We start from the raw sequence: 27,933 nt of genomic DNA on the forward strand, positions 1-27,933 counted from the left end.
GCTCTGTGATAGATGGATGGATATTGAATGGTTGATGGAGATTACTCGTGATAGGCTTGGAATTACCCAGTGATATATACAAGAGGCTAATTAGACAGAAGAGAGCAAAGCAGAGCAACTCAAAACAACAGTTGATCTTAATCTTGTGGACAGCAGGAGCTGAAAAGTATGGATTAGATGAGACAGAGTGAGGTGGGAGAGTTGTGACGAAGACAGATGTGTGTGTATAAAGCATGAGAAAGCTAAGCCATTTAAATGAAAACGAGAGACACAGTTACTATTCTTAGCACCTGACTAAATAAAAGCTTCTTGACTGGCAAGAGGAAGGAAGTGCTCCAACAGCAAAGCATTAATGGTCATAATGGTCATAAGTTAAAGCACGGTTGTCTTGCTTGGTTTTAGTTATACAAATTGACTATGCACAGAATGATCCAAAAATATTATTGCCTTTTGCTATCACTGTGTACCTGAACCAGTTGTCAATTTATTTCTTTTCTTTCTTAAATTTTATTTTTTGAATTAAAAAATAAGACAACAGTAAAGTTAGCCCAATTTTCTTTATATTGTGAAAGATAATGTTACGCCGAGTAAATTGACACCCAACATGTCACGCTTCAAAATTGCGCCCGCTCGTGAAATGGCAACAAACGTTTACCCTTAAAAATCTCCGTTTAAAAAATTGTGCAGGTTGCATGTTTTGAGTTACAGAGGAGGTCAAGGGCTAGAATTATTGCTCTCTACCGATCACGGCGATACCTCACATGTGTGGTTTGAACACCGTTTTCATGTGCGGGCGCTACTCACATATGCGTTCGCTTCTGCACGCGAGCTTGTCGGGACGGAGCGCGTTTACAATTTTCTTTGTTATTTATTTTACCTTTTATTTTTTATAAAAAAAATAATAATTTTGTCACTTTTATTCCTATTACATGGAATGTAAACATTCCTTATAATAGAAAAAAACATTACAGGATCTCTTGAATATGAGATCTTTGGTCAAAAAGACCTCGATCTCATATTTACACTAAAATGTAATAATTAAAAAAAAAAAAATTGTAATTTTAAAAAAATCATTTAAAAAAAATGGCCCTTTAAGAGCTGTGGGCGTAAGTGATGTTTTGACGCCCTGCATTGTTATGGAGACGGATGGGGGCCATCTTCCCCTCACTCGTCTCCATACCTAACAGGAGACAGGATCCAATCGCCTCCACCGCTGCCAACGGTTCCAGTATGTGCCGGAGGGCACTGGAGCACGCGGGAGGGGAGCCCCTCTCCCGCCGGCGATAAAAGTGATCTTGCGTCAAATCCACCGCAGAGACCACTTTTTTCTTGTAGCAGACTGCCCGCTGAAGAAGAGGATACCGGGGTTATGGCATCTAGCTGCTGCCATAACGATATCCACCTTCAAACAGCCGATAACAGGTAATGCTATAACTTCACTGTATTGAAACTAAACAATATTTCTGCCTATATAGTCCAACACTTTCAGAAGTGTCAGATGCCTGCTCCCTCTCTGTGTTCTGTGGTTCCTCCTGCCAGCCACTAGGCAGATTATACCTTTGGGCACAGTGGGGGGCCCGGGGGAAATAAAAAAAAAAAAATTGTATTCTAGCAACAGAATCACTTGAAGGAAAAGAATAAATTTTTATGCATATGCTTATTGCCCTGCAGATTTAATTAGGAATTGCAAAACGAATGGTTGTGGTGCTAAATCTGCATTCATTTAGCAAGGCCATGTGTTCTGGTGCAGAGTAATAAGTATGCTATATAAAGCTGTAAAGTTTGTATAAGCACAAAAAGTCAGTCCATTTTCTGAAAGTAGGGTACGGGTTAAGTATTAAGGTTATTTCGTGTTTTATGGAGTGGAGTTTGTATGATTTATTTTTTTTATTTTTTTGAATTTACAGATTGCAAAAAAAAATGAAATTGCAAAATAAAAGTAAACAAAAAATATCCAAGACATTACATTGCAGCTGTACACATATAAATGTATTATTTCATGATTCATACAAAATAAAGTCTTAAGTGTACACGGATGTTTTAATTTTATAGCATAACTTGTCCCTTAAAATGATGATGTTAAATAAAACAACATGAAAAGAGGCCTAATCCTAATGTAATTTTTCAATCTTTTTATGGTTTTCACATAGAGTACATGTGACTTTACCATCAGGCAAGGGAGTAGGCTAAACCTCTTCCATTAGGCCTAAAACACAAGAGTAGTCAGGAGGAAAAAAAAAAAAAAGAGTGAAGAGGTTGAAAAACATGAAGATGGAAAATAGTCCAAACGTCATATTCCCCAAACACACATTCGTGGAAACGGCTGTAGTAATGATGGGTGCTGTAATAACCACTGGCTGGAAACCATAGACCGTAGTGTAAAGAAATGTCTTTAGCATGCCAAGAATTTCTCAAAAGGGTCCAAAGCTTTATTTACATGGTCACACGGTACACATACGGCATTTCGGAGCTACACAGGCCTCCCTCCTCAGTCACTTGCCTGATGAAGGTGCCCTGCATGTCTTAGAAACCTTGCCATATGTGTACTGTGTAACCATGTAAATAAAGCTTTGGACCCTTTTGAGAAATCCTTGGTGTGCTAAAGACATTTCTTCACTCTGATGGCAAGTAGAGGGAGACAGGAAGAATACAAGGAGAAGCCAAACAAAAAAGGGGGGGGTGGTAATTAAGTTGGGGAGGGGGCAGTAAGTGTACCCACAGACGTCTGGACTCGTGAAGGACACTCCCATGGTAGTATCCTTGAAAGGACAATAGGCTTTACAAGATACTGAACTCTGTACAAAGATACGTAGTCCCACAAAGAAAAATGACAATTAAACGTATGGACTTGCCATGAGAGTGTAGTATTCTGGTGTACAGGTGAAGTCTATCCAGTAAAACCATGTTTGCAGTATTGTTTGTGAATTGATGCCACTGTGAGATCTTCTATGGTTTCAATGGTGTTTACTTTATTTAGCCAAAGGCCTAATTGGCAGGGGTATTGTCTGTTTCCATTAGAGTGGAATACAGGCCTTTACCTCGTTCAGTAGATATATTAGAAGTGATTGATTATAATGCTTTATTAGTAAAGGTGTGTGGTGCAGAGCAGTTTGTTTAAAGAGATCTCTTTCACATAGTCCAAGAAGCCTTTGACTTTAGTCAGTTCAGGAAATGTGTTGGCATCTCTAGCAAAGGACTGAGCACTGTGAGACTATTTTATTTCAAGTTTTTGGGATCATGTACCAATGTGGTACAAATTTTCTTGAGATGGACAGCTTGAGTAGGTTGTTGAATCCATTCCTTTTGCTGCTCTGTGACTGTAGTCCATAAGTTCCTTTCCCACTTGGAGAGGTATGGTAAATTGGTTGGGGGAATGGGATATCTATGGGAATAGGAAAGGTGAGGTCAACGTGGAGCAGGGTCTAAACACAGGTCTGTCAGGGTTGAAAAGAGTTGATGTCCCCAGAAATCCTGAGTAAGAAAATAACATACAGTAATTATTTCACCTTCCACAGGGCAATAGTGGGTCTGTCAGTGCTTGTATTTCTGAAATAGAGTTCAAACTTACCACCATCTGAAAGCGTTTCTGGTAAAATTTGTCAGTTTGAGAAGTGAATAAAAGGGAATTTAGAATTTATATTTGCGTGCAATAGCACCGATAGAGCTGTACCGAGAGCGTGCTTCCTGCGAGCTCAGGGCACAGTTACTTGAGGCTGACTGAAACATTTCTGATCCTGTGACCACCAATCACAGTGGTCACACGACCATAAGCCGCTGCCTCCCATCATTCTAAAGCCCAGAAAAGCCCGGCAGGCGCCGGCTCTAAGGGGTTAATACCACCTAAAGGCTTTAGATTTTGAAGGATTATTTTGAGATTGGACAGGGCATTGTACTCCAAAATGTTTGGGAGAGAGGTGATTGGCTGGGAAATAAAGAATAAGTCACCTGCATAACCTGCCAGGTTGTATTCCATATCAAAGGAAGGTATGCAATTGGAGTTGGATCCAATATGAGAGTATATGTTCAGCTGTTGGGTTAACCTCTTGACGTCCGCGCTATGGTCAAATGACGGCTACAGCACGGACCTAGATTTCTGGCCCCGCACGCCCCCGGTGCGTGCTGTGATCACCGAGACTCGGGTGATCACGGATGTGAGTAAGGGGCAATCCCGACCCCTTACCTCGTGATCAGCTGTCAGCCAATGACAGCTGATCACGTGTGTAAATAAAAGCTTGGTAATTGTATTTTTTGCTCCTCATGCTGACAGCGAGAGGAAAAAAATAAAGCCGATCACTGGCTTATGTACAAGAGACATCGGTCCCGAAGAGGAAGGAGGCACATCTGCCTCATCTGTGCCCACAAAACCGCCCGCAAGTGCCACCTGCCAGTGCCCACAAGTTCCACCTATCAATGCTTACCAGTGGTGCCAGTCAGTGCCTCATCAGTGCCAACTAGCAGTACTGCCTATCATTGTAATGTACCAGTCCAGATCAGTGCCCATCACTGCCCCCTATCAGTGCCCAGCTATCAGTGCAACTTAGTGCCCATCAATGCCCTTCAGTGCCACCTCTGTGTCACCTCTCCATGCACACCAGTGGCACCTTATTGGTGCCCATCAGTGCAGCCCATTGGTGCCCATCAGTGCAGCCTCATCAGCGTACATCAATGGAGAAAAATTACACGTTTGCAAAATTTTATAACAAAATATACAAAAATATCATTAAAAAAATGGGCTATTACATTTTTTTTTAACAAAAAATAAAAACCGCAGAAGTGACCAATTACCACCAAAAGAAAGCTCTATTTGTGGGGAATTTCATTTGGGTACAGTGTTGTATGACCGCGCAATTGTCATTCAAAGTGCATCAGCGCTGAAAATTGGTCTGTACAGGAGGGGGGTTTAAGTGCCCAGTAAGCAAGTGGTTAAAGATGATGAGGGAATTTAAATCCCTTGCCACATACTGCTACAAGGCTCAAAATAGTCTAAGATATTATGATTATCATTGATTTTCACAATTTCGGAGGGGTAAGAGTACCGTATTTATCGGCATATAACACGCACAGGCGTATAACACGCACCTTCATTTTAGGAGGGATGTTTCAGGAAAAAAAACCTTAAATTTTAAATGAAGAACTTTGAAGCCAAATAAGGGTCAGTGCCCATCAATGCAGCCTCACCATTGCCCATCTGTAGCCTGATCAATGCCATTTGCAGCCTCACAATTACCCATCAATGCAGCTTGATCAATGCCCACCTACAGCCTCACAATTGCCAATCAATGCAGCTTGATTAATGCCCATATGCAGCCTCACCTTTGCCATAAATTCAACCTGATCAGTGCTCATCTGCAGCCTCACCTTAGATTACTGCTGCCTCGGAGGGAACGTGGATGGGACGGGACGAGTGCCGCCAAATTACATACAGCACCAATCTTTTTACTCGGCAGCCTCTTTAATACAAAGTTCTATGATAGACAGAACACTGGACTAATCCCCACCCAGGAGGCGGGACTTCCTATTGAAGAGGCCGCTGAGCAAACGGGAGATTCTTGCTGTATCTAATCTGACGGCTCTCGTCCTGTCCCCTCCCTGTTCCCTCCCAGGCAGCCCAAATTTCAGTATCGGCATATAACACACACACACACTATATGCACCTGATTTTTAGGGTGAAAAAGTGAGTTATACGCCAATAAATACAGTATATATCTCCTATCCGCTTCCCTAGATTTTTTCCAATACTAAGGTACTGGAGCATCCAATCACTTGATTTTTTGGCATTGGCCTAAAAGAGGAGTGTGTAGGTTTTTGTGGAGTGAGACATGGCCTTCAAAGCTTTAGTAGTATTATCTTTCACTTTCACCTTTTGAGGATAAAGCCCATTTGAAAAAAAAAAAAAGAAGAAAAATGAGTTGCCATTTAATAAAGAAAGGGTAATAGCTAGAGCATTGCTTCAGGGCCTTTCCTTCCTTCAGTGTGACTGTAATGGTGGCCGTACGTGTACCTGATTTGAAAGCTCGTAAAAAACATTGGACAGAGGATGTTGGCATTTTCTTGTAGTAAAGTAGGGTTAAGCATTCTGACCTGGGTGCTTAGTGTGGTTTGGATTATTTTAGTACTCTAACCGGTTCTCCTCCTGAAATCAGTGTATTCATTGATTGGCTTTCTTCTGGTGTAAGAGGAGGCATGCTGAGCTTGTCCAAGTATTGATTGATTTTTCTATCATTTTGATTTATTGTGTAGCCAGTTGTGATGGGTAGGGATATGTGTTCTAGAAGATGAGGTAATATTTTAGGAAGTGCTTTCCCATCTCTTTAACCCCTTCTGGACACAGCAGGAGCCAATCAGCGTGTCTGGTGGCTGTGATGGCCACCGGGACCCGCCAGTCATTTGTAAACAAGGCAGACCGCTGTTCTGTCAGGGAGTAAAATAGAGAACTTGCATTTCTGCTCTCTCTGCATCCACTCTCCCCCCCCCCCCCCAATTAGCACTTATAGAGAACACACTTATCACCTTGATTGCCCCTGGTGTTAACCTCTTCCCTGCCAGTGTCATTTATACAGTCTCATTTATGCAGTGTCAGTGCAATTTTTTTTTTTTTTTTTTAGCACCAATCACTGTACTGGTGTCACTGGTCCCCATTAAGTGTCACCTTGTGTCAGATTTGTCTGCAGCAATGTCACAGTACCGCTAAAAATCATTGATTGCCACCATTACTAATAAAAACAATACATTCCATAAAAATAACCCATAGTTTGTAGACGCTATAACTTCACCACACCAAAGATGCTGCTTGCAGGAGTTTTTTTTAATGTCCTGCAAGCGCACCGCTCCAGTGTGAAAGCCCTCGAGCTTTCATACTTGGGAGACAGGAGAGGCTCTTTACAGGCGCTATGCAGGTGCTCTTTTTAAAGCTGTAGCACCTGTAAAGCGCCTCAGTGTGAAAGGGGTCTAAAAGTAACGCAGTGCCATATTGCAGAAAATGGCCTGGTCAGGAAGGGGGTAAAACCTTCTGCAGCTGAAGTGGTTAAATGTGTGCGTTCTACCTTTGCCAAAGTTAATTCATGGGATAAAATACATTGGACCTAACAGAGTGGACTAGTGATTGCTCACGGATCATTTCTAAGTTGTGCAAATGGTTCAGAAGCTCATATATTGTTTTTTTGAGTTTGGCTCCTTGGGGAAAAAAGATTACCTCTGATGTAGCACTTGTGGGCCTCCCAGAGCATCAACTAAGGAGTGTCTGTGGGTTGGCGGATCTGTAAGCAGGGATTAATTTAAGTTTCATTGTGGGTTTACTCACTGAGGAGGGTCTCTAGGAGCTCCCCTCTGGTCTCTGCCTGGTGTGCTGCTTGTGCAGTCAGTGGATCGTTGTTCCATCCAATAGGGGAGTGCTTTGAGCAATATCTTTTTCTTGGCTATACCATTAAAGATAAAGCTATTTATGTGGCGCAGTCCCTTGGGTTTGCTGTTGGAAACAGCTGAGTGATTGGGTTCCCCCTTTTTAGCTTAGCCTGCCCCTCCGTCCACCGTTCTTTTGAAGCATCTACCACCTACACCTTTTTTGGAATGTTTTCATCAGCATTTTTTTTCCTTCAACATCTATTTTGAACATCCCTCTACTGAAGAAGCATACCTGTGAAAGGTGTCAATAGATTGTAGTCCCTCAACAGTACACTACTGAAATGATCCATGTACTGTAAAACCATATAGACTGGTATATGGTTGGTTGGGGAGATATATAATCTATCCTCATAAGTGGAAGACCTCCTTATGTTATTACTGTGGATGGGTCTTTATACTGTAATAAGGGATCATGTTCAAATAAGTAATTCTTTTGATGTATGTTAGTCCTAAACTCTTTTATACATGTTGTTTTTATGGACTATCAACCACCATTTATGCTAGGTTGAACAGCCAGTAAATACCAATAACCTTTGATGTTTTTATAAGTGTTTGAGTATAACCTTTACCTTTTTGTGACCGACCTTGTTGACTGTTATCTATTTTTGTTAGGTCTTTGGGATGTGGTGCAGAATTCTCTGTAACTGGATCTGTGACACGTATTTGGTTTTTGACAAGTTTTTCATAGCAAGATATCTTCACCAAGATTCGTAACAAACATATTAGCAGTGCCTTTATATAAAGACAAATTACATAAATACATTTTCTATTTTAAAGCAGAATTAAACACAAAAGCAAACACTTAATTCCAGCTTAACAATTCTTAGATGTCATGGCTGCATTCATTTTTCTTTTTTAGGCTTTCTTTCCATTATTTTCACCTGGTGATGCAGAAAGTAAGTCTGTTTTTTAAAAGAACAAGCTCCTTACAGACTTACCAGTTACAGGGAGGGAGGGGACAAACCATTTACCACTGATTGCTTACAATAGTTAGCTTTTATTTATTCATGTATAAATGTTATCTCCCCCACCAAAAAAACTGTAGCTGCAATGTGGCTTCAATTTGTTAGTGTACCTGAATTTGCTAGTCCATCTAACACTTCCTCTTGGCTGGTAATGCTACTGTCCAAAGGTACCCTTGTGCTTCCTTATTCAGAGTGGGGGCACTTAACCACAGGAGGTATTATTATACAGAATGTATATAGCACCAACAGTTTGTGCAACGTTTTACAATATGATGGGAGACAGTACAGCTATAATGCAATAACATACAACAGGGTTAAGAGGGTCCTACTCGTAAGAGCTTACAATCTAATAGGGTGGGGCAAGTGGTACAAAAGGTTATAACTGGGGGATGAGCTGATGGAAGTGATAAAAATTCAGTTGGAGGCATGATGGGCTTCCCTGAAGAGATTAATTTTCAGGGACCGCCTAAAGGCAGCCAGAGTAGGAGGTAGCCAAACAGATTGAGGTAGAGAGTTCCAGAGGATGGGAGAAGCTCTGAAAAAGTACTGGAGATGAGCATAGAAGGCGTAAACAAGGGAGCTAGAGAGCAGCGGGTCTTGAGAGGAGCAGAGAGGGTGATTTGGGTGATATTTGGAGACAAGATTGGTAATGTAGCTTGGGACAGAGATGTGAATGGCTTTGTATGATGTTTGTATTTTGAATTTAATTTGCTGTGCAATTGTAAGCCTGTGGAGGGATTGGAATTGGGAGAGAGGGGTGGTGGAGACACTGAGTGGTTGGTAAGGTAGACGAGTCTTGCAGCAGCATTCACGATAGACTGAACAGGAGATGCATAGAGGGTAGGCCTTTGAGAAGGGAGCTGGTTTAGTCAAGGTGAGCGATAACAAGGCAGTAAATGTGTAACTTGTTGGTTTCATTAGATAAAAAGGGGCACATTTTAGAGATGTTACTGAGGTGAAGTCCACAAGCTTTTGACAGTGATTGGATTTGGGGCTTAAAGGACAGGTCAGAGTCTAGGATTACACCTAGTACCCTGGTGTGAGGGGAGGGACTGATAGTGGCATTACTGATCTTGATGGAAAAGTCATGGAGGAGGGGCATGGGCAGGGCAGAATAATATCAGCTCTGTTTTAGAGAGATTTTGTTTAAGGTTGGTGCGACATCCATGTTGAAATTTTAATCAGTAAGTAAGTAATGCGAGAGGAGACTGAAGGGGTGAGGAGTAAAGAGATAGATTTGGATGTTATCAGCATAGAGGAGGTATTGGAAGACGTGGGATGTTATCAAGTGACCAAGGGAGGAGGTGTAGAATGAGAAGAGGTCCATGGACAGTGCCTTGGGGGACCCATACAGAAAGAAGTGGAGAGAAGGAGACAGAGTTATAGGTAACACTGAAGGAGCACTGTGATAGGAGGGTAACAAGGATAGAGCAGAATCTTGGAGGCTAAGGTAGTGGAGTTTATTGAGAAGTGGTTGTCAACAGTATCAAAGGCTGCAGAGAGGTCTAGTAGTAAGAGTATGGAGCAAGGACCATTGTTTTTAGCAGTTAGTAAATCGTTAGTGAGTTATAGTAGGGCAGTTTCTGTGGAGTGCTGCGAGTGAAAGCCAAGACTGTAAGGGGTCAAGAAGGTTGTTTTCAGTGAGGTAGGAGCTAAGATGGTTGTAGACCAGGGATCTCAAACTGGTAGCCCTCCAGATGTAGTGGAACTACAAGTCCCATCATGCCTCTGCCTGTGGGAGTCATGCTTGTAGTTGTCAGCCTTGCAATGTCCCATGGGACTTGTAGTTTTGCAACAGCTGAAGGGCCACCAGTTTGAGACCCATGTTGTAGCCTAAGCGTTCTAAAAGTTTAGTGGTGAATATGAGCAATGAGATGGGTCTTAAATTGTTCAGGTTGTTGGGGTCCAGTAAGGGCAAGAAAGAGAGTTAAAGGTAGAGAAAAGCTGACAAGGATTGGATTACAAAGTATTAATAAATATTAAAAAGTATTAATAAGAGAGCGACAAAGTAGGTTTGTTTGGAAGCATGGCGGCAGGAAATGTATTTTATGAGGGCAGATTTATATAAGGTCAAGTCCTGCCAGGATTTGGTTTTACGCCACAGTCATTCAAGAGCACGGTTGTGTCTCTTGAGATTTCTGGTGATGTCAGTTTGCCAGGATTGTAACGGTCAGGGCCGAATTCTGCATGTAGTTAGAAGAGCAAGTGCCTCCAGTGAGGATGAGAGTGAACTGTTGTAGACAGGGGTGGCAAGGTTGGGACAGGAAAAGGAAGACGTATTGTCATAGAGGCGGTCAGTAGCAGAATAAACAAGAGACGTGGCGAAGGTTGCTACAAGGAATTGTTTGCTGCTTGGAGGGATAGGTGGTTGAAGACCAGGATACTGTGAAACTGATGAGGTTGTGATCAGAGAGAAGAAAGGGGGTGTTGGCAAAGTTGCCAGGAGTGCAGAGATGGGAGAATACAAGGTCAAAAGCATGTTGCTGGCCAGATTACTAGGTGAAAACCATGGGAAAAAATCCTAAAAAAAAAAGAAAACAAATTCAGCCACCACATCTGAGGAATGGTAAGCTGCAATATATTACCTGTTTAGTTTTGGGTCTAATACCACTTTAAGCAATGTAGTTGAAAGCTACATTCGTTCGCAGATTTTCTTCATAATGGTAACAAAACACTATGTTTTTCTATGCTTATTATCAATAAACTACACTGGTTTGACTAAGCTCGCAAACCCCTTTCCCATCCTGATTTCATTTTCCATGGACCAAAAAGTTGCATCAGCAACAGTTGTTTCTGTAGTGACTGTGTGGATGTGCAACTGTCTGGAGATTTGGGAAGGGTGCACTTTGCCATCTTTAGCGTGGGTGCCATAGGAACTTGTCCTGACACTGGGCTTATGCTACAATACGTTTTTTTTTTATTTTTTTTTATATTGCAAAATTAAATTTTTTATACACATTCAAGTGAGTTAAAATTATTTAAAGCCTTTACCCCAATAAATCGTAATGCAGTAGGGTTGCATATAATGTTTATAAATATAGGCACGCGGTTCATTAGCATGCTATTACAATTTGCACTGGTATCAGCTTTGCTTGAATAGGCTGTACCTCCTCCCCTGGGCTTACTTGACCTGATGAGGGATTGTAAGGAAAGGGGAGGGAAAGAGAAAAATACCTTTTGATAAGGAATGCATTAAGGAGCCATCACTTGATGTTCCCAAAAACGGAGAGACAGGGGCCGTCTGGGCTCTTCCAGTTCCACAGTGAAGCTGCCACACTTTGTCTCCTCCTAACCCAACTTCCTGGGTTTGACAAGGGGCAGATGAGACTGGAAGTTATCGTGCTGGGTTTTAAGTCTTTGCGGCAGCTGACGGCTGCAATAAGCATCTGTGGATGGCTCAGAGCTAACGGCACAAAGGTTGAAGCTGTATGGTTTTAGCAGTGCCTATGTTAACCCTTTTGTCACTAGAGAAAATCATTAGCATGTTTTCTCATCTGTTTTTACAAAATATTTTTTCAAGACCTTTTCAATAATGACCTATGCAGTTGGTTGCATTTCTGAATACAATTTAAATACAAATCCCAACACCTCTCAGTGCCTTGTAAAAATGGTGTGTGCCTTGAAGTATGTGTATCCTATGCAACAGTATCTGGCATTGCTAGTATACATTTAGCATGCTGGTGGGAGCACACACATTTGATGTGGTAAAATAACTAAAGAAATACAGTATGCAACTGAAGATGCAGCTGTGCATAATGAAATTCATTGGATTAATGTTCCATAATTTTAGTTTATGCATTCTTTGACAGACATTGACATACATCTACACTATTGCATATGTATCATTGCTTAGTAGGTCCCATTGGGGTTGTGGTTAAAAAAAAATAGGCTATTCATTTTGTAAGGGAATTTACCCTTAGGTTATTAACGGTGATGAAAACTCACTTTAGCAAAGAATACCAAATCACGTACAAGGAATAGATTCGATGATAAAAAAGCACCTTCAGATTATTCACCAAGCTAAGAGGAAATAATTAGCAAAGTCAAAACTCCCTTGTAATGTGCAGAGCCTATTTTCCTTTAGCAAATCAACCCAAATGTTTGTGTCTGGATGGCTGACATATTATCCTGTAAGCTCCTTAAAAGGCAAGAACTGAAGTGAATGCTTCAGCATTTTATGGAACATGAGAGCACGTTTACCAAGCTCCAACTTCCCCCCACCTGCACCGCTTTCCCCTCTCCCTCACGCTCTCAGCATGTCAGATCGCCGGAGCTGGAGGGGAAGGAGAGTTGCCGCTGGGAGTGGCGATGGATTGGGGCATGCAGGGGCAGTACGGGGGGGTGATCTGACTGGTGGGGGAGACACATCTGGATCTCCCCAAGCCCCATGCAGCACCTGAAGCTGGCAGGAGTGGCAGAGGAGGGATGCTGACTAATGATGGTAGCTGCAGGGATCCGGTTGGGGGGGGGGGTCAGATCGTGTGGAGGAGGGCTAATCAGTGCTGGGGGGAAGAAGGGAAGGAATAGGAAAGGAGAGTGGGGGAAGTAATTTTAGATGAAAGGGAGCAGCGAGAGTAGGAGAAGCAGGGGGCAGGGAAGCGGTGGCATATGGGTGGGGGGGGGGTCAAATTTGAGGTTAATAACTGATCAGCAGGTTGTAATCCGCTGATAAGTTATAGAATTGTTCAGACCAATTCTGCTATAAGTTTAGGGACCATGAGCTTATAGAAGAGGAAGAAATGAGGTCCATACGATGCATAGACCTGGCCACCTGAAAGCAGTTCTGTGGGTCCGTACAGCATACAGACCGGGCAGTGAAAAGGTTAATCAGTGTTGTCTTGGTAGATCTGCAGTGAGATAAACATGGCAAAACATAGACCTACTTACATTAAGCCAAACTCATTCAAGTGCATATCTAAAAACTACTTTCTATTTCGAAGTCTGAGTTCCCAGGCCTCGCCTACTGTCACAGCCATCACTAGGTATTTATGGATATTAAAGCTACATGAAGAGGGTAGGTCTTCACTGGGTTATTGGGCAGAATCAGGAAATCGTTTCTTGCTGTTGAGGCCCTAGGAAATAAGAAACCAGTTGGTGATTCAGGCAACCAACATCAATTCAAGTCCGAAATATAATTTTTGGATAGACTTACACTTTAATGAATTTTTACCAAGAGCGGTCAGTAAATATTATTACTATGAGAATTGCATTTTAATATTGCCTTTGAGACCATGCCAACTGTCAGCAAATGTTAAAAGATGAACTGGCTATTTTATTAAACCTTTGAAGCTTAATTCCTGCCTTACCTTCAGTCTTGCACAGCTGTACAGGGCCCTCTTCTGTACTGAAAATTCTTACTTATTGGTCCAGCTTGGAACAATGTAAGTATATGTTATTCATACCTGATGGACCACTGGGAAAGCTGTAAATCGCTGTAGTAGTCAGTGCTACTACATTGATAGTCACAATCATAAATCAAAACAAAAAATACAAGGTGTTCTATAAATAGTGGCAGTTCTGAGAGAGCAACCCCCAGTGGTCAGTGTGCAGTGGAGTAACTGCTCACATAAAACCTGAGAAGGACCTTGAGGACACTGAGCTGCACATTCTAAAGTTTGTATTATCGCAAAGAGACATAGCATGTTTCTTCTACGATAGAGAACCTGCCCGATTGCAGGTTTTTTTTCCCCACTTTAGTTCCATATTAAACCCTTCCCTACTATATCCAAAAATAAACAAAAATAAATATACACTTTATTTAAACTTTTTGACCTAATAAAACGATAGCCTTCACTTAAATATTAAAATACATGGCAATAAAATAGCAGACTGTTCTTATATGACATAGGCATGATGCCTACAACCATTTCAGGGAAAAAATATTACAATTACTTACCATGCTGTTAAACATAGAAATTCAACTGAATCCTGAAGTCTATTTATTTGGCCTTTTATATGCAGAAAAGTATATTTCTGTCCTTCTGAGGCAAACCCTTTAATAGTTAGCAACATCCTTGCTTTTAGTTATAATAATACATTCAGTCAGGATAATACAGTCATCCCCACAAGGGATTTCAGAAAAAAATCAATGAACGATATACCTTTTGAGAGAGCTTTATTTTAACATAAAGAATGGTTATGCTAAATGTTAATATTTTGTTTGAGGTAGGATACTACCCCAGAGGTAGTTGGCTTTTGCTGAGTATTGAAAACTACTTGGACACTTAATTGAATATTGCACTGGTTGTATTCAAGTAATCCCAATGTTATAATACTATGGACTTAAAGACAAAGTTGGTAAATTTACAATTGGATAACTATAAATTGTAGTTAAAAGTAAAGGTCAGAAATTGTATCCTATGCTTCTCTAAGCCATAGTCTCTCATTCAAGGTTTTTATTGAAAGGAGACAAAAAAAAATGTTGGAGCGTTAACAAAACAAGAACACATAGGATGGTGTATTAGTACACAGTGCCATAGAACTACAGACAACAATTTACTGTTTAAAAAAGTAAGACCATGAAATTTACGCTGAAAACAATGGTGTATGTCGAAACATGGCATTGTAATTGGCGAAGGTAATGGGCTAGTACAGGAGTGGATAGAACTCCAAATAAATATAAAATCTTCAGCAAGATGGCCATCTTGACTCCTATGATCCTGCCCAGCCAAACTAGAGGTAAAGAAGACCATTTGGACATCATAACAGAGAGATGGGTTAACATAGGGGGGTAATTCGCAGAGAACTAATTATTAGGATCTGCGGTCAGTTTTATTCCAAGGTGGGTAGAGAACCAAGAAAAAGGGAGGACTGTTTTCAGTGGGTCAAGGAGGGTGAGGGAAAGGGAGACATTGAGGGCAGAAGATTTATGTGTGTTCACCTGAAGACCCATAATTCAACCAAATTGATCTAAGAGATAAAGTAGACTGAGTATAGCGATAAGGGGGGAGGACATAAAGAATAGGATATCATCCGCAAAGATACAGAGTTTATGGTGTTGACCACAGAGTTCCAGTACACAAATATTAGTAACAGCTTGGATTAGGAGAGTCGAGGGTTCTATGGCCAATGCAAATAGGAGGGGAGAGAGTGGGCAACCTTGCCTGGTGCCTCGCTCCACTGAGAACGGATCAGATTTATGGCCTGCGTATCGGACATATGCCCTGGGATTTTTATATAGGGACAAAACTCAGGTTAGAGTGTGGGAACCAAAGCCCTAGCCGAGTAGTATTTGTGTACGTAAATAGCTTTTCTTAAATCTAAGGGCACAAAACAAGAAGGTATTTTATGAGAACGTGCTGCATGGGCCAAGATAACCGCTCGGCAGATATTCTCTCCTGCTTGACAAGCAGGGATAAAGCCAACTTGATCCCTATGGATGAAAGAACCTATAATCGTGTTTAAGTGGGTGGAGAGAATTTTCGCTAATAATTTTATGTTGTGGTTGAGGAGGGAGATGGACCTATAGTTGGAACAGGATGTATCATCAGTATGGGGTTTAGGTAACATTGGTATGACAGCTGTCAGGGTTTCAGGTCTGAAGGTTTGGCCTTTTTAGGATGGAGTTAAATGCATCAACTAGTAATGGGGAAAGCAGATCAGAAAATTTCTTATAAGAACCGAGAGGCCATCTGGGCCAGGACGTTTACGAGGCTTTCAATTTTTAATAGCCGCCAAGATCTCCGTACTGGTGATAGGTTTGTTCCTTAAGCCATAGTCTCTCAGCCAGAGGTGTGTGTATCCCAGTGGGACTTCTGATCGGTTGAGAGAATAGTCCTGTTAACCTCTTGCTGCCCACATAATGCATATGTGCGTCAGAAAAGCTGGTGGACTTTAATGCCCAAAAATAGCTTTCATTCTCTGCTAAGGATCGGTTGCTGGCAGGAGCAGCTCCTGGTCATGTGACCACTGTGATGGCCAATCACAGTGATCATGTGATTGGCCGATCCTTCCCGCTACCTGGGCAAGCTGTCTTTTTGAGCCTCTCTGCTCTAACCTCTGCTTGTCTTGTGGGTCTCTGGCATCTCACTATGTTAGTGTTTTGCAGAGGCTAGCCAGCTGACAGTTGGCCTATGTGGGAACAAAGTAAAAATATTGTCCTGTATACTACAGTGGAATTTTAAGTATGAGGTCGGTGGCAAAGTTCAGTATTTATTTATGTGTGAGTTAGAGATCTGTGATAAATGTTTTTACTACTAGCATCCAAATGCCTTAGGAACAGTTGAGCTGCAGCATTGGTTTTGGTATTAAGGTGTAATGTGGTAGAATTGTAGGCTGAGAACGAGGGACTAGGCTGCTTATTGAGTAACAGAACCAAAGGATGTGAATGAACATATCAGATGTTTCAGATTCCATGGGACTGGTTTGCTTTCCTAGTTGATTTATGTCTTGAGTTGTATTGTTCCAACAGGACGAAGTCGTTTTTCTTCACTTCCAGAAGATTTCATATTCCACAGTCCTTCCCTGTTTCCTTTTGTGTTGCTAATTGTTCACTTTTTTGTTTCTCCCCTTCTTCAGCCACAAAGAAAGAAGCTAGATTAAGTGTCCACAGACTGTCCTTTCTTCCCCAGAATGTCACTTCTAATTCTGTACCTAAACTCAGCCCTGAGCCCCAAGAGCCTGTTCCTCTTGTTAACAACCGCAAAGGAAGCCTGTTTTTACCTTGTGACCCCACTCTACTGCACCTGCAATTACTGAACTCCTCTGACACAGGAAAAATTTCCAACTTTGGGTTGCAGCGGGCTCTGAGCTTGCCAGGCAAATACCGTTACCACCCTAAACAATCTGTTTTCAACCAACACCTATGTAGGTAGTTCAAGTCTTGCAGTGATAAATAACAAAACTCCTATTGAAATGACATCCTTTATATGTTGCATTGTAGGTAGAGGTGCCCACATGCTGATATAAAACTTGTTTAAAAATATTTTTAGGATTTTTGCTTGACGGATTTAATGAAAGAATAAACGATTTTCACTCATTTTGTAGTTTTCCTGTTACAGACAAAACATGTTCTCATTTTTGGTAGATTGTCTTTGATAGGAAACCTTATAAATACTGTATTCATATCTATTAACTTTATGAAGTTTGTCAGCACCTAAAATGTATTTTCCCCAAAGCGCCAGGCTGAACCCAGTAATTGTACGGACTTGTGTCTCTGGGCTTTGGTTCGCGTCAGGCAGGTTTTCCATTCCCATACAAGTCTGTGGGAATGCTAAACCGACTTGAAGCACCTGTCAATAAATTGAGAATGACCTCATGTTTTAAAAAGTGACAGTTTTTATTTTATTCACGAATTTCACTCCATAGATGGATTCATTCTTAACAGGAATGCAGAGAATACATCTATATCCTTTCCCACAAATGCCACAAAAGAAATGAAGTCATTTCCAGAGGAGTGTAACATCTATCACACTACTCACAATGTGTGGGTTTTTTAAGTTGTTGAAACTAACAACCTTAATTCAGTTTTTTAACCGCACCTATTTATTTTATTATATTGTTGATAATCGATTGTTCTGTTTAGGACAACTACAGATAGTTTGTTACAGTCAATATGGGTTACATAATAACAAACAAACTCAGTAAAATGAAAGTGAAATCCTAAAAAGGAAGGTGTGAGACCGCTGTGAATTTGAATTGTGAAGAAAAATGAACAAGCATGATGGGACATATGCCCTAGTCTGTTCTAGTGGAAAGTCAATCTTGAGGGTGTATAGTTGTTGCAGTTATAAGCTGCACTCCCCAAATGGAATGTGCTTATTGGGCAGAATAGTGGCAGATTGATTTATTCAGTTTGAATTTAAGAGTAAGAAAGTGATAAAAGTAAAATCTTTATTGTCATAACTATTGCATAAATCAGTTCTTTTTGATTTAAACATATGAGCACTGATATGGGACTTTGAGGTTTTATCTCTGATACTTTCAGTTGTGTTTAGGATCATTATGGTTAGGGGTTGGAGTTAATGTTAGCGGTGGGAAATGGTTAGACTTTGAATCAAGTTTTCGTGGATAGGTTCATTATTAAGAGGTTAACTTTAAGGATTACATGGCATGATAAACATTCCTACCATGTCCTGCATTTTGTTTGTCTGCATAAGATAAGAGGTTAAAGTAGAAGCATAGCTAGAGCTATTTTGGCTATACTTCTATAGAAAACAGGAGTGCAGTTTGTTCTGAAACCTGCTATTGGCTGATGTCACAGAGCCAGTCCAAGCTCTGAAAAAGATCCTTATGATTGGGATCTGCCCAGAAGCCTGGACCAACAGCTGGCTCAGCCTTGCAGCAATCTACAAGAGAGCCTGAGCCGGCCTCTCCCATCCCCTTCACAGGCCAGCGCTCCAGTGACCACATGGGGGGGTCACTGGAGCAGACAGCCAGAGACTGACATTGGCTGGCTACCTGCTCACAGAATGCTTCGAATTGAGCGATTGGACACTCTTTGATTGCTCAGTTCTCCATGTAGAGCTGCTGAGGGACAGATGCAGCATTGGCTCGATGCTGCATCCACCTAGGGGTGTATAAGTGTTTTTATTTTTATTTTTTTAAAGTTCATACTTCTCTTTTAACATCCTGTAGAGCAGCGAAGAGGTTTCAACACACAGGCCGTTGGAATGGTACATATAGGCCCCATTCTTTTACAGCCTGAGCAATATGTGCAAGTGACCCTGTAGTGACAGGTAACTCAATTTTGTGCTTTCAGCATTCAATTTACTGAAAGTCTGTCCAAGCAGCAGATACCTAGAAAACTGTTCAAAAGATTTACAACTGAAACCTACTGTAAGCAAAGCATGGAATGTGTGTTATTAGAATCAGTTTTGTTCACTTCTGGCAGATAAAAGTCAAAATCCCAGAAGAAAAGCTGACTTTAAGGAACAACTAGGAGTAACATTTTAGCTGGCATTTATACTTGAGTACCGGCAACAGAATTTCTTTGGTCAGCTCTTTCCTGTAGTGGCATTGAATTGGATCCTACGGTATTGCACTGATTTTCAGTGTGTTGCTCAACTAAGGCTGGCTTATATGAATTCTGCTACAGTTTCTTCATGAAATCATTGGGATACTGGGGATATTTTTTCTCTGAAAAACAATACCAGCATTTTTTGTCATATGTATAACTTGCATACAGTAATATTTAAATATCTTTTAATGATTACTGCCTTTTAGCACAACTGCATCTAACTTTTCCACACGTCATTTTATCTATGCTGTTAGTTTCAGGAAAATTAGGCAGGGTGATTGATTGCGCACATTAAAACACATGACAGGCAGCAATAAAAAGGTTAACGGAGACAGTGATTTTACAACTGAGTGCTGACATAATTGTTGTTAGTTGTACGCAGAGATGGCCGTTCTGATGCATGACACAGTTCTCCAGCAGATAGTATTAATTTGTTGCTTACTGCTGGGCTTGATTGTTTTATTGAGCAGCATCCACGTGCTGTAAAAAGTGGGGCATTAACAGGTTAACAGTGCTTTAAATTGTTCAGCAGAGCCCTGAAAATCAAGTCTATGCTAATCCAATATATTTCAGACCCCTTGAGGGTTTAATTAATAGAACAAACCGCTTACAGTACAAATCTAGAAATGCGTTAGGGGAGGAGGTAATTGGAGATCAAGTTGGAGTCTTCCCAGGATAGATTTCACATGGAGGCTGACATTGCACAATGGTTAATGGGGAGTGAAAAAGCATATATCATATGGTTTTAACTTTGCAATAGAAGGAAACTGAAACAAAATGGTATAAGCCTACTTAGAAGTATGAGTTATTTAGGAACATCAGATGATTTTCACTGTATTCCAGAAAGTCTGTCAATTAGGCAGGGGTGGAGGTTCCTGGCCCCTTTCCCTCCATAGACCTGAACACGAAAGCTTGGGCAATTAAATTGTGCATGTCAGCAGAACAATCATTAAAACAGAATAAGAAATCTGGCAATAGAACCCAAGTTTGACTGCCATGTATAGCTGCCACTATGTAAGAAAGCAATAATAGTCATCAGTAGTTTGCCTATACTATACAATGTCATTTAAAATCTGTATTTTGTTTTTAAATATTATGTTGAGTATATTATAGGTTTGTATATATACATTTAAAAACTTCAAGATGGAATAATGTTTTTCAGTCCATTTCACAAAATGTGTAATGAACTTACCGGGTGGTTGTGCATGCTCTCGGTAAATCAAATAATTGGTAGTACTGTGCAGTGCTCAACTAAAATAGTTAATTAGTTATTTGATTTCAGATTTTTTTTTAAGGGAAGTATTGCAGTCCACGTAGATACATTTTTACTTTTACTCATGACAAGAAAACTTTAACACTTTAGTGTATGTAGTGCATGATTTGTGACCGATAACCTGTTACAACAGCACATGTGGTGTCTTCAACTGATTCTCTTTCTGTTTCACATTCTAATTTGAGTCTCTGATAAACTAATAGCTCCTGTCCTACTCCTTTTAGTCTAGTTGTGATAGAACTGTGAGTGATTGGCTTGTTCTGTTTTGTGTGTAATCCCTTCATCTCTGTTCTTTTTCTGTTAGTTTCTTGTTGTTTTCTGTCTACAGTAACCAATCCCCCCTGCCTGACCACTTTGCCTGCTTTGCCTGTGTTTGCAGTTGAAGATGAGCAGCCATCGGCATTGTCACCTAAGAAAAAGCAGCGAAATGGAGGAATGCGGCACTCTCCAAATTCCTCTCCAAATATGAGGTAAGAGGGCAACACTGACATTTTCAGTACCACAACTATCTCTAACACACTGATAGTTTTCATGTGATGGCCAAAGCACATTGATTCCCATTGCATGGGAAATTATTTTCTACAAGCACACACGCGCACACTAACACAGGTTGAACTGGATGGACTGTTGTCTTTATTTAATCTTACCAACTATGTAATTAGTTTATGCCATTATCACGAAATACTTTGCAAAGGAAGTCTTTGCCAATATTGAAAATGTGTTTTGTACTGAGTTAATAAATACAAAAACACATACAAATTGTATACACTGTAAAACTTACAAATGGATCACTTAAGTAAATGATGAAGTCGATATCAATCAAAGAACATGTGTTGAAGTTAAATAAGTCATGATAGTTATTGTTTTCTCGGTAAAACACAAGATTAATGGGAGCTTTTGGCAAATCTTGAAAGAAGAGCAGGTCTGGATGTTGCCTCCTGTGGATAATGTGCACAAGTGTTTTTATTCCCTTTATGTACACACATGTAAATAAGGCTTTCCATTATGTATAGACAGCAAGCAGCCTGTCATGGGTGTGTTTGGGAATAATTACCTGCATTAAGAGGGGGTCCCCAAATCACTGGCTTGAGCCTGCAGGCCTGAGTGGATAGGCTGCGTTCTTTGTTTTACAAAGGAAATGCACCACAAAATTTTCAATACATGTCTGGCTTGTGAAAAATTAATGTAACCTGGAGACTGCATATAAAATAAAAAACATATTGGCAGTAATTTCTGACAAGATAGACCTGACAAATTCTATGGCGACTTTAGCTCTTCCACCAGCATTCTAAAAAGGTGTCATGGGTTTAGCTAAGACAGCTAACCTATTAAGGGATTTAGTGAGATCAGCGAGAGGTGTAATCCCAGGAGGCATTTTCTAGTTAAATAAAAGTGGAGAAGAGAGAATGACCTGAAAAATTGGAGATAAAGATTAAGTGACAGAAAGGGTCAGGAAGAATAAATAGGGAAGAGAAGAAACAAGTGGACAGAACAGAAAAAGGTATGTGGGAGGGGAAGCAGGGAAAAGTGTTTGTGCTCTCACCTCAAAGTGGGCAAATGTAATTAGGCACCAACATGGTATGTCACATTTTAGAGGTCATGCCCTAGTCTAATATCCTAACAATTCAGAGCAAGACAAGTTTTTATTTGGAATCCCCTTACATGATACCAGGTCTTTCAGAAAGTCTCGGACTAGGAAGATCTGCCATATGTATAATAACTGGAATGTAAAATGATAATTCAGAAATTTCAGCTGGAAAACAAATGTGCACCCTTATTATTTTAGTAGAGTGTTGTCTTTAACTGGCCAGACATGCTACAGTCTTATTGCACAATTTCCATATAATCTCCTTTAGATTTAATAACCATTGTATCTTGCAAAGTTCTAACACAACATCTTTGTTGGTAGATGTAGAGGATATTTACAGTTCAAATGTCTATGGTCACATTTATCCAAACATAACAATTTGCAGTCCTAGAACACAACCAGATAACCTTCTAAACCTTGTTATATAAATCAAGCGTCTTAGCCCCAATTTATGAAGACAAAAAAAAAAAGGGAAAACAGATCATGTATTCAGTGTAATTGTTTTAGTTTTTCTCAAATGTACACTGTGAAATTGAAGCACATTTAACCCTGTTTTGTTTTAGAATGTGAAGCGCAATGCCTGTGTCAATTGCAGTAAACTACATAAAGCAATCAATTATTGTCTCTTAACTGACCTGACTACTGCAAAGCTCATGTCTAACTGATTGCTGTAGGCGAGAGATAAAATTTTCTCTTACAGTTTTCACAAATTAAGCTTGGTACACACTAACATTTTGTTTTTTCTTGCAGCCCGAAAAAAAAATTGACAGCTCCGGTCAGAGACGCTGTACTAACTAACCATCCTACATTAGTACAGCAATCTCCCCTGAGCTGTCGTGTTCTGACGGGGATGGCCCCCAGCCAGAACACTCCAATCAGCGATCTCTGCCATTGGCTAAGAGCGCACTGATCGGGAGTCGGTCAGCTGCTGGTTTTCCAGCATACTCTTCCAACAGAAACTGACCGAACGGTTAGACCGTCATAAACACGGACTGAATGTCGGCCATATTTTTTTTTAACCGACAAATGTCTCCGGACATTCGGCACGTGTGTTCCCAGCTTTAGGCGTTGCATATTTATTTTGTTTGTAAGTAATTGACTATTCTATCAGTTTTTTTAACCACTCTCCAGCATGTAAAAAATTATCTTCTACTGTTAAAGATTCATTTTTTTACCCTTTGAAGCTGGATAGTAAATTATAAGTAGAATTACTAAGAGAAGCATAACAAAACGTATCTGATGTTAAAAGGGTGTGTGGCATAATGATCTCATCACATTACACTGCACTACTTCTTACCTGAATTTCTGCCTTTGAACATTATTATCTGGGAAGAGAGGCATTAATACACTTGCTCACATCAGGAATTCTCAGGGTCCTCCACATTGACTGTGTAGGGATTCAAACCAAAATATAGGTAGACTAGAGTGTTAGGACTACTTGATATGACAAATGAGAGTTTTCCAGCATATTAGCCATAGTCCAAAGAGCTGTCTTTTTATGAGCATACTAGAGGTCAATTAGCTAATCTGTTTCCAAACACCTATTACTAAACTAGATACCTATACATGCAGTCTCTGTTGCATATACCTATATAAGAGAGAGCAGTTAATGGTAACCTCTGCATTCCTGTTGCTAAATATATTCAGTAAGTGTGGTTCAAAGTTTGTTCTTCTCCCTCACCACAATACAAGTCTACTGTTTGTAAACAGAGCAGAATGTACCCAGGAACTTGAAGAGTAGCAGATCATGGCAATCACTTTCTTACAAGAAAAAATATTCCCCTAGAGCGGGCAAACAAGTAGACTAAATGAGTGACAAAGAGCGTGGACAGCTTAATTGTCCAGAAGTGTATATAATTTATTATCAAAAATATATTATCACCTAAAAAAATGTATCTAGGGTGTAAGAGACCCCAGATAGGGAAACGCACAAAACCACTTGAAACTTGCATGACAAGCATGCTGACATGTAACAAGAACAGAAACATAAAACACATACCATTAAACAAAATCGTCCAGACGCCAAGTGTACTGACCCACGGGGTACCGCCAAGGCCAAATACCATATATCTGTTTTAAGTGTAGCTACCTATGTAGTACTCCCATGTGTCAGCCCCTTGGAGGCTTGAGCTGGAGGAGAAATGCAGAAGGCACACAGGCAGCTGGAGTAAATGCTGTTGTTCCTACTTGTGCTGGATGCCAAATGAATACTATCATCTCATACAGTCTTGGGGGAAGAAATAACGCTGTTGATAATGGGCAGGACCTTGGGATTGTGGTGCCCCGGTGCTGAGATCCACCATCTGGTGGCTCATACACTTAAGGCAGTCAGAAAACCACAATATAATGGTTAGATACTGGAGCTCAGTAGGTAATCAAAAGTATACATCTGCTAGGTTATTGGTAACCCTCTGACTTCTCACAGCCACGTTGTGTGTCTGTGTGGGTATAATCGCAATATGTTCAGCATATCACCTCCAGAATGAATGGGTACAGTATGTGAGTTCTTGCTTCACTTCAAAACCATTTCTTACTCACGCAAGAACTCACATACTGTACCTATTCATTCAGGAAGTGATATGCTGCACATATTGTGATTATACCCATACAGACACACACAACATGGCTGTGAGAAGTCAGAGGGTTACCAATCAACTAGCAGGTGTATACTTTTGATTACCACAACCTGCGGAGCTCCAGCATGTAACCATTATATCAGTTTCCTGACTGCCTTAGGTGTATGAGCTTTACCTGGACCTCACTGGACTGTAAGATATTTGAGCCTGCCTTGAACGTTCCTTTCACCCACTGGGCTTCATTTTTTGGTCCTTTGTGTACTGTGTTAGTTTTGAAAACTCACTTTTAAGTAGGCCATTTGGGATGAATACCGTGAGCTACTTGATTTATTTGAACCACTTGGCACCTTCCCTATTTTTCTATTTTTTTATAAAAAGAGTTAGAATGATGAGAAACTTAGCGCTGCACCATTAAGTGTTCTGGTGCCTAAGGGTCTCCTGAGGTGATCTTTAAAAAAAACTTCTAACCTCAAATGCTGTTAACCACTGCTAAACTCGCATATACGTGGTATGTAAAAGCTGTAAAACATTTGCATTTGTTTTTCACCGTCAGTTTCCAGCGTTCAGAAAAGGTTTTCAATTGCCCTGTGTACATGAGCCCTTACGCTGCCAGAACATCCCCATTGTGGGATACAGGGACAGTCTCCTGTTAAGGGAGCAGTTGGCACGAGTCCTGACTGACAATTAGCTGCAGACAGTTCAGATCTTGAAAACATTTGGTTGGATCCTGATTTGAGCTGACTAATTTCTTGGAATATCAGGGTCTGATCCTAAACACAGCTCAAGCCAGAGTTTTTCTTCCCAAAGGAAAACGTCAAACTTTCCTGCTCTTCAGTTCAGATAACCAACTCTTTGCTTCTGTATGAGAGTCATAAGGCTGATTGAACCTTCCTTCGAGTTCCATTTGCCCATTTCTACTGCAGACCCTTATAACGTAACACCCTATCATCGTGAGACAAATCGGTTCAGGCTCTTGACAATCTGATGTGCCTGTCGCAGAGGACCTGGTTGCCTGTGGCCCGGTAACTCAGCAATCCAGCTTTGTAGTTGGGGGAATGGTTTCTTCTGATCTCTTGGAGGTTCCTTGCCGTGGATTGCAGTCTAACCTTCTGGGGAGGAGTCCCAGACTCCTTGTCAGATCACTGGAAAAATCTCATCCAATCAACATTCTGGAACTTTGGGAAATTTAGACAGAATTTCACATTCCAGTCAACAGAAGCTGGATCCAGGTGAATGGACCCTACGCCAGCAGTGTCCCAGGGCCTGCATCATTGGAGGGGAATGTCATATGTGGACCTTCTCGGTGACTTTTTAATGGCATGGCTGTTGAAGATGATTATATTCCTGCAAAGTCTACCAACGCACTCGGAAGGCATACTTTGCTTAATGTTAGGAAAGAAGCATTCATTTCTGGAAATACTCTGTGGGGTAAATCATGACTTTTTTGCATTCAGGTCTGGATCAGTATTTGGCCGTAAGTTTCATCAAGGGTTGACTCTCTGATTGTGATCTTGTTCTAGAAACTGCTTGCCCTCCCATTCTTTTGTTAAGGGTGTTTCTCATGTGGCTCCCTCTGTACATTCTCTTGTCACTTTGTGGGATCACGTTCTCTCGTCACTCTATGAGATTTGGGGATTATGGGATGGGATATGAAATTTGTTCTTTAAAAGCTGATATTCTATTTGACACAATTACAAAGTTACTTTCTTTGTCACTATCACCTCTGTGAGTAGTGTGTCTGTACTGGAAAGATGTACTGGAAAGATGAGGCTGCCAATTTTACGCAGACCAATTTTACGTAGACACAAGTTAGTATTAATTATTAATATTATTATACAGGATTTATATATACCTCATCTGTCCGGGCCCTAATACTTCAGAAGAAGATATACCTTCATTATCTACATGTACAGTGCCTTGAAAAAGTGTTCATACCACTTTGAAATTTCCCACATTTTGTCTTGTTACAACCAAAAACGTAAATGTATTTTGTGTGATAGACTAACACAAAGTGGCACATAATTGTGAAATGGAAGGTAAATGATAAACGGTTTTCCAAATTTTTTACAAATAAGTATGTGAAAAGTGTGACATACATTTGTATTCAGCTCCCCTGAGTCAATACTTTGTAGAACCACCTTTCGCTGCAATTACAGCTGCAAGTTTTTTTTTTGAGGATGTCTCTACCAACTTTGCACAAGCTCTCAGATTGGATGGAGAGCGTCTGTGAACCGCAATTTTCAAGTCTTGCCACAGATTCCCAATTGGATTTAGGTCTGGACTTTGAGTGGTCCATTCTAACACATGAATATGCTTTAATATAAACCATTCCATTGTAGCTCTGGCTGTATTATTAAGGTCGCTGTCCGGCTGGAAGGTGAACCTCTGCCCCAGTCTTAAAGTGGTTGTAAACCCTTACAGACCACTTTGGCCTACAGGTAAGCCTAGATTAAGGCTTACCTGTGGGTTCAAGAAATATCTCCTAAACCTAAGTGGCACATAATGGGCTACTATGCAATGCATAGTAGCCCATTTTGCTTTACCTTTGCAGGGAAACAAAGAGGAAGTAAACCCATCACACTGTGTGTAATGAATATATATAACACGAGTTTCACTTTTTGAAAGGAATTACTGAAATTAACTTTTTGATAATAATCTCATTTTTTGAGATGCACCTGTACATATATCTATATATACAGTATCTCACAAAAGTGAGTACACCCCTCAAATTTTTGTAAATATTTTAATATACCTTTTCATGTGACAACACTGGCGAAATTACCCTTTACTACAATGTAAAGTTGTGAGTGTACAGCTTGTATAACAGTGTAAATTTACTGTTCCCTCAAAATAACGCAACACACAGCTATTAATGTATAAACTGCTGGCAACAAAAGTGAGTACACCCCTAAATGAAAATGTCCAAACTGGGCCCAAATAGCCATTTTCCCTCCCTGGTGTCATGTGACTCGTTAGCGTTACAAGGTCTGAGGTGTGAATGGGGAGCAGGTGTGTTGAATTTGGTGGTATCACCTGCCCAATATCTTTTGTTTATAGCAGGGGTGCCCAACCTTTTGAAGAGCGAGGGTCACTTAAGCGACTTGATAACGTGGGCCACAATGAGCGGAGCGGGTGGATGGCATTTCTGTGTCCACTCTGCATTTGCAGAGTGG

The 27,933-nt window shown here is 40.7% G+C and overlaps 1 protein-coding gene across 28 annotated transcripts in view; it reads left to right on the top strand.

Annotated features, from left to right (window-relative positions):
• The window catches only part of KCNMA1 (potassium calcium-activated channel subfamily M alpha 1), a 908,686-nt gene that overhangs the window by 719,259 nt on the left and 161,494 nt on the right, over positions 1 to 27,933 (top strand). For 18 of the 28 annotated variants that reach the window (XM_077454000.1, XM_077454001.1, XM_077454016.1 and 15 more), the window contains one exon: positions 20,976 to 21,066. In XM_077454000.1, coding sequence (XP_077310126.1) covers positions 20,976 to 21,066 — 91 coding nt within the window. Of the gene's footprint in view, positions 1 to 16,883; positions 17,172 to 20,924; positions 21,067 to 27,933 lie in introns of all 28 variants that reach the window. The other 10 variants (XM_077453994.1, XM_077453993.1, XM_077453995.1 and 7 more) reach the window with 2 other exon arrangements.

This window comes from Lithobates pipiens, unplaced genomic scaffold, assembly GCF_037356315.1.
Source record: "Lithobates pipiens isolate NorthernLeopardFrog02 unplaced genomic scaffold, aLitPip1_a1.2 Scaffold_25, whole genome shotgun sequence".
Lineage (NCBI taxonomy): Eukaryota > Metazoa > Chordata > Amphibia > Anura > Ranidae > Lithobates > Lithobates pipiens.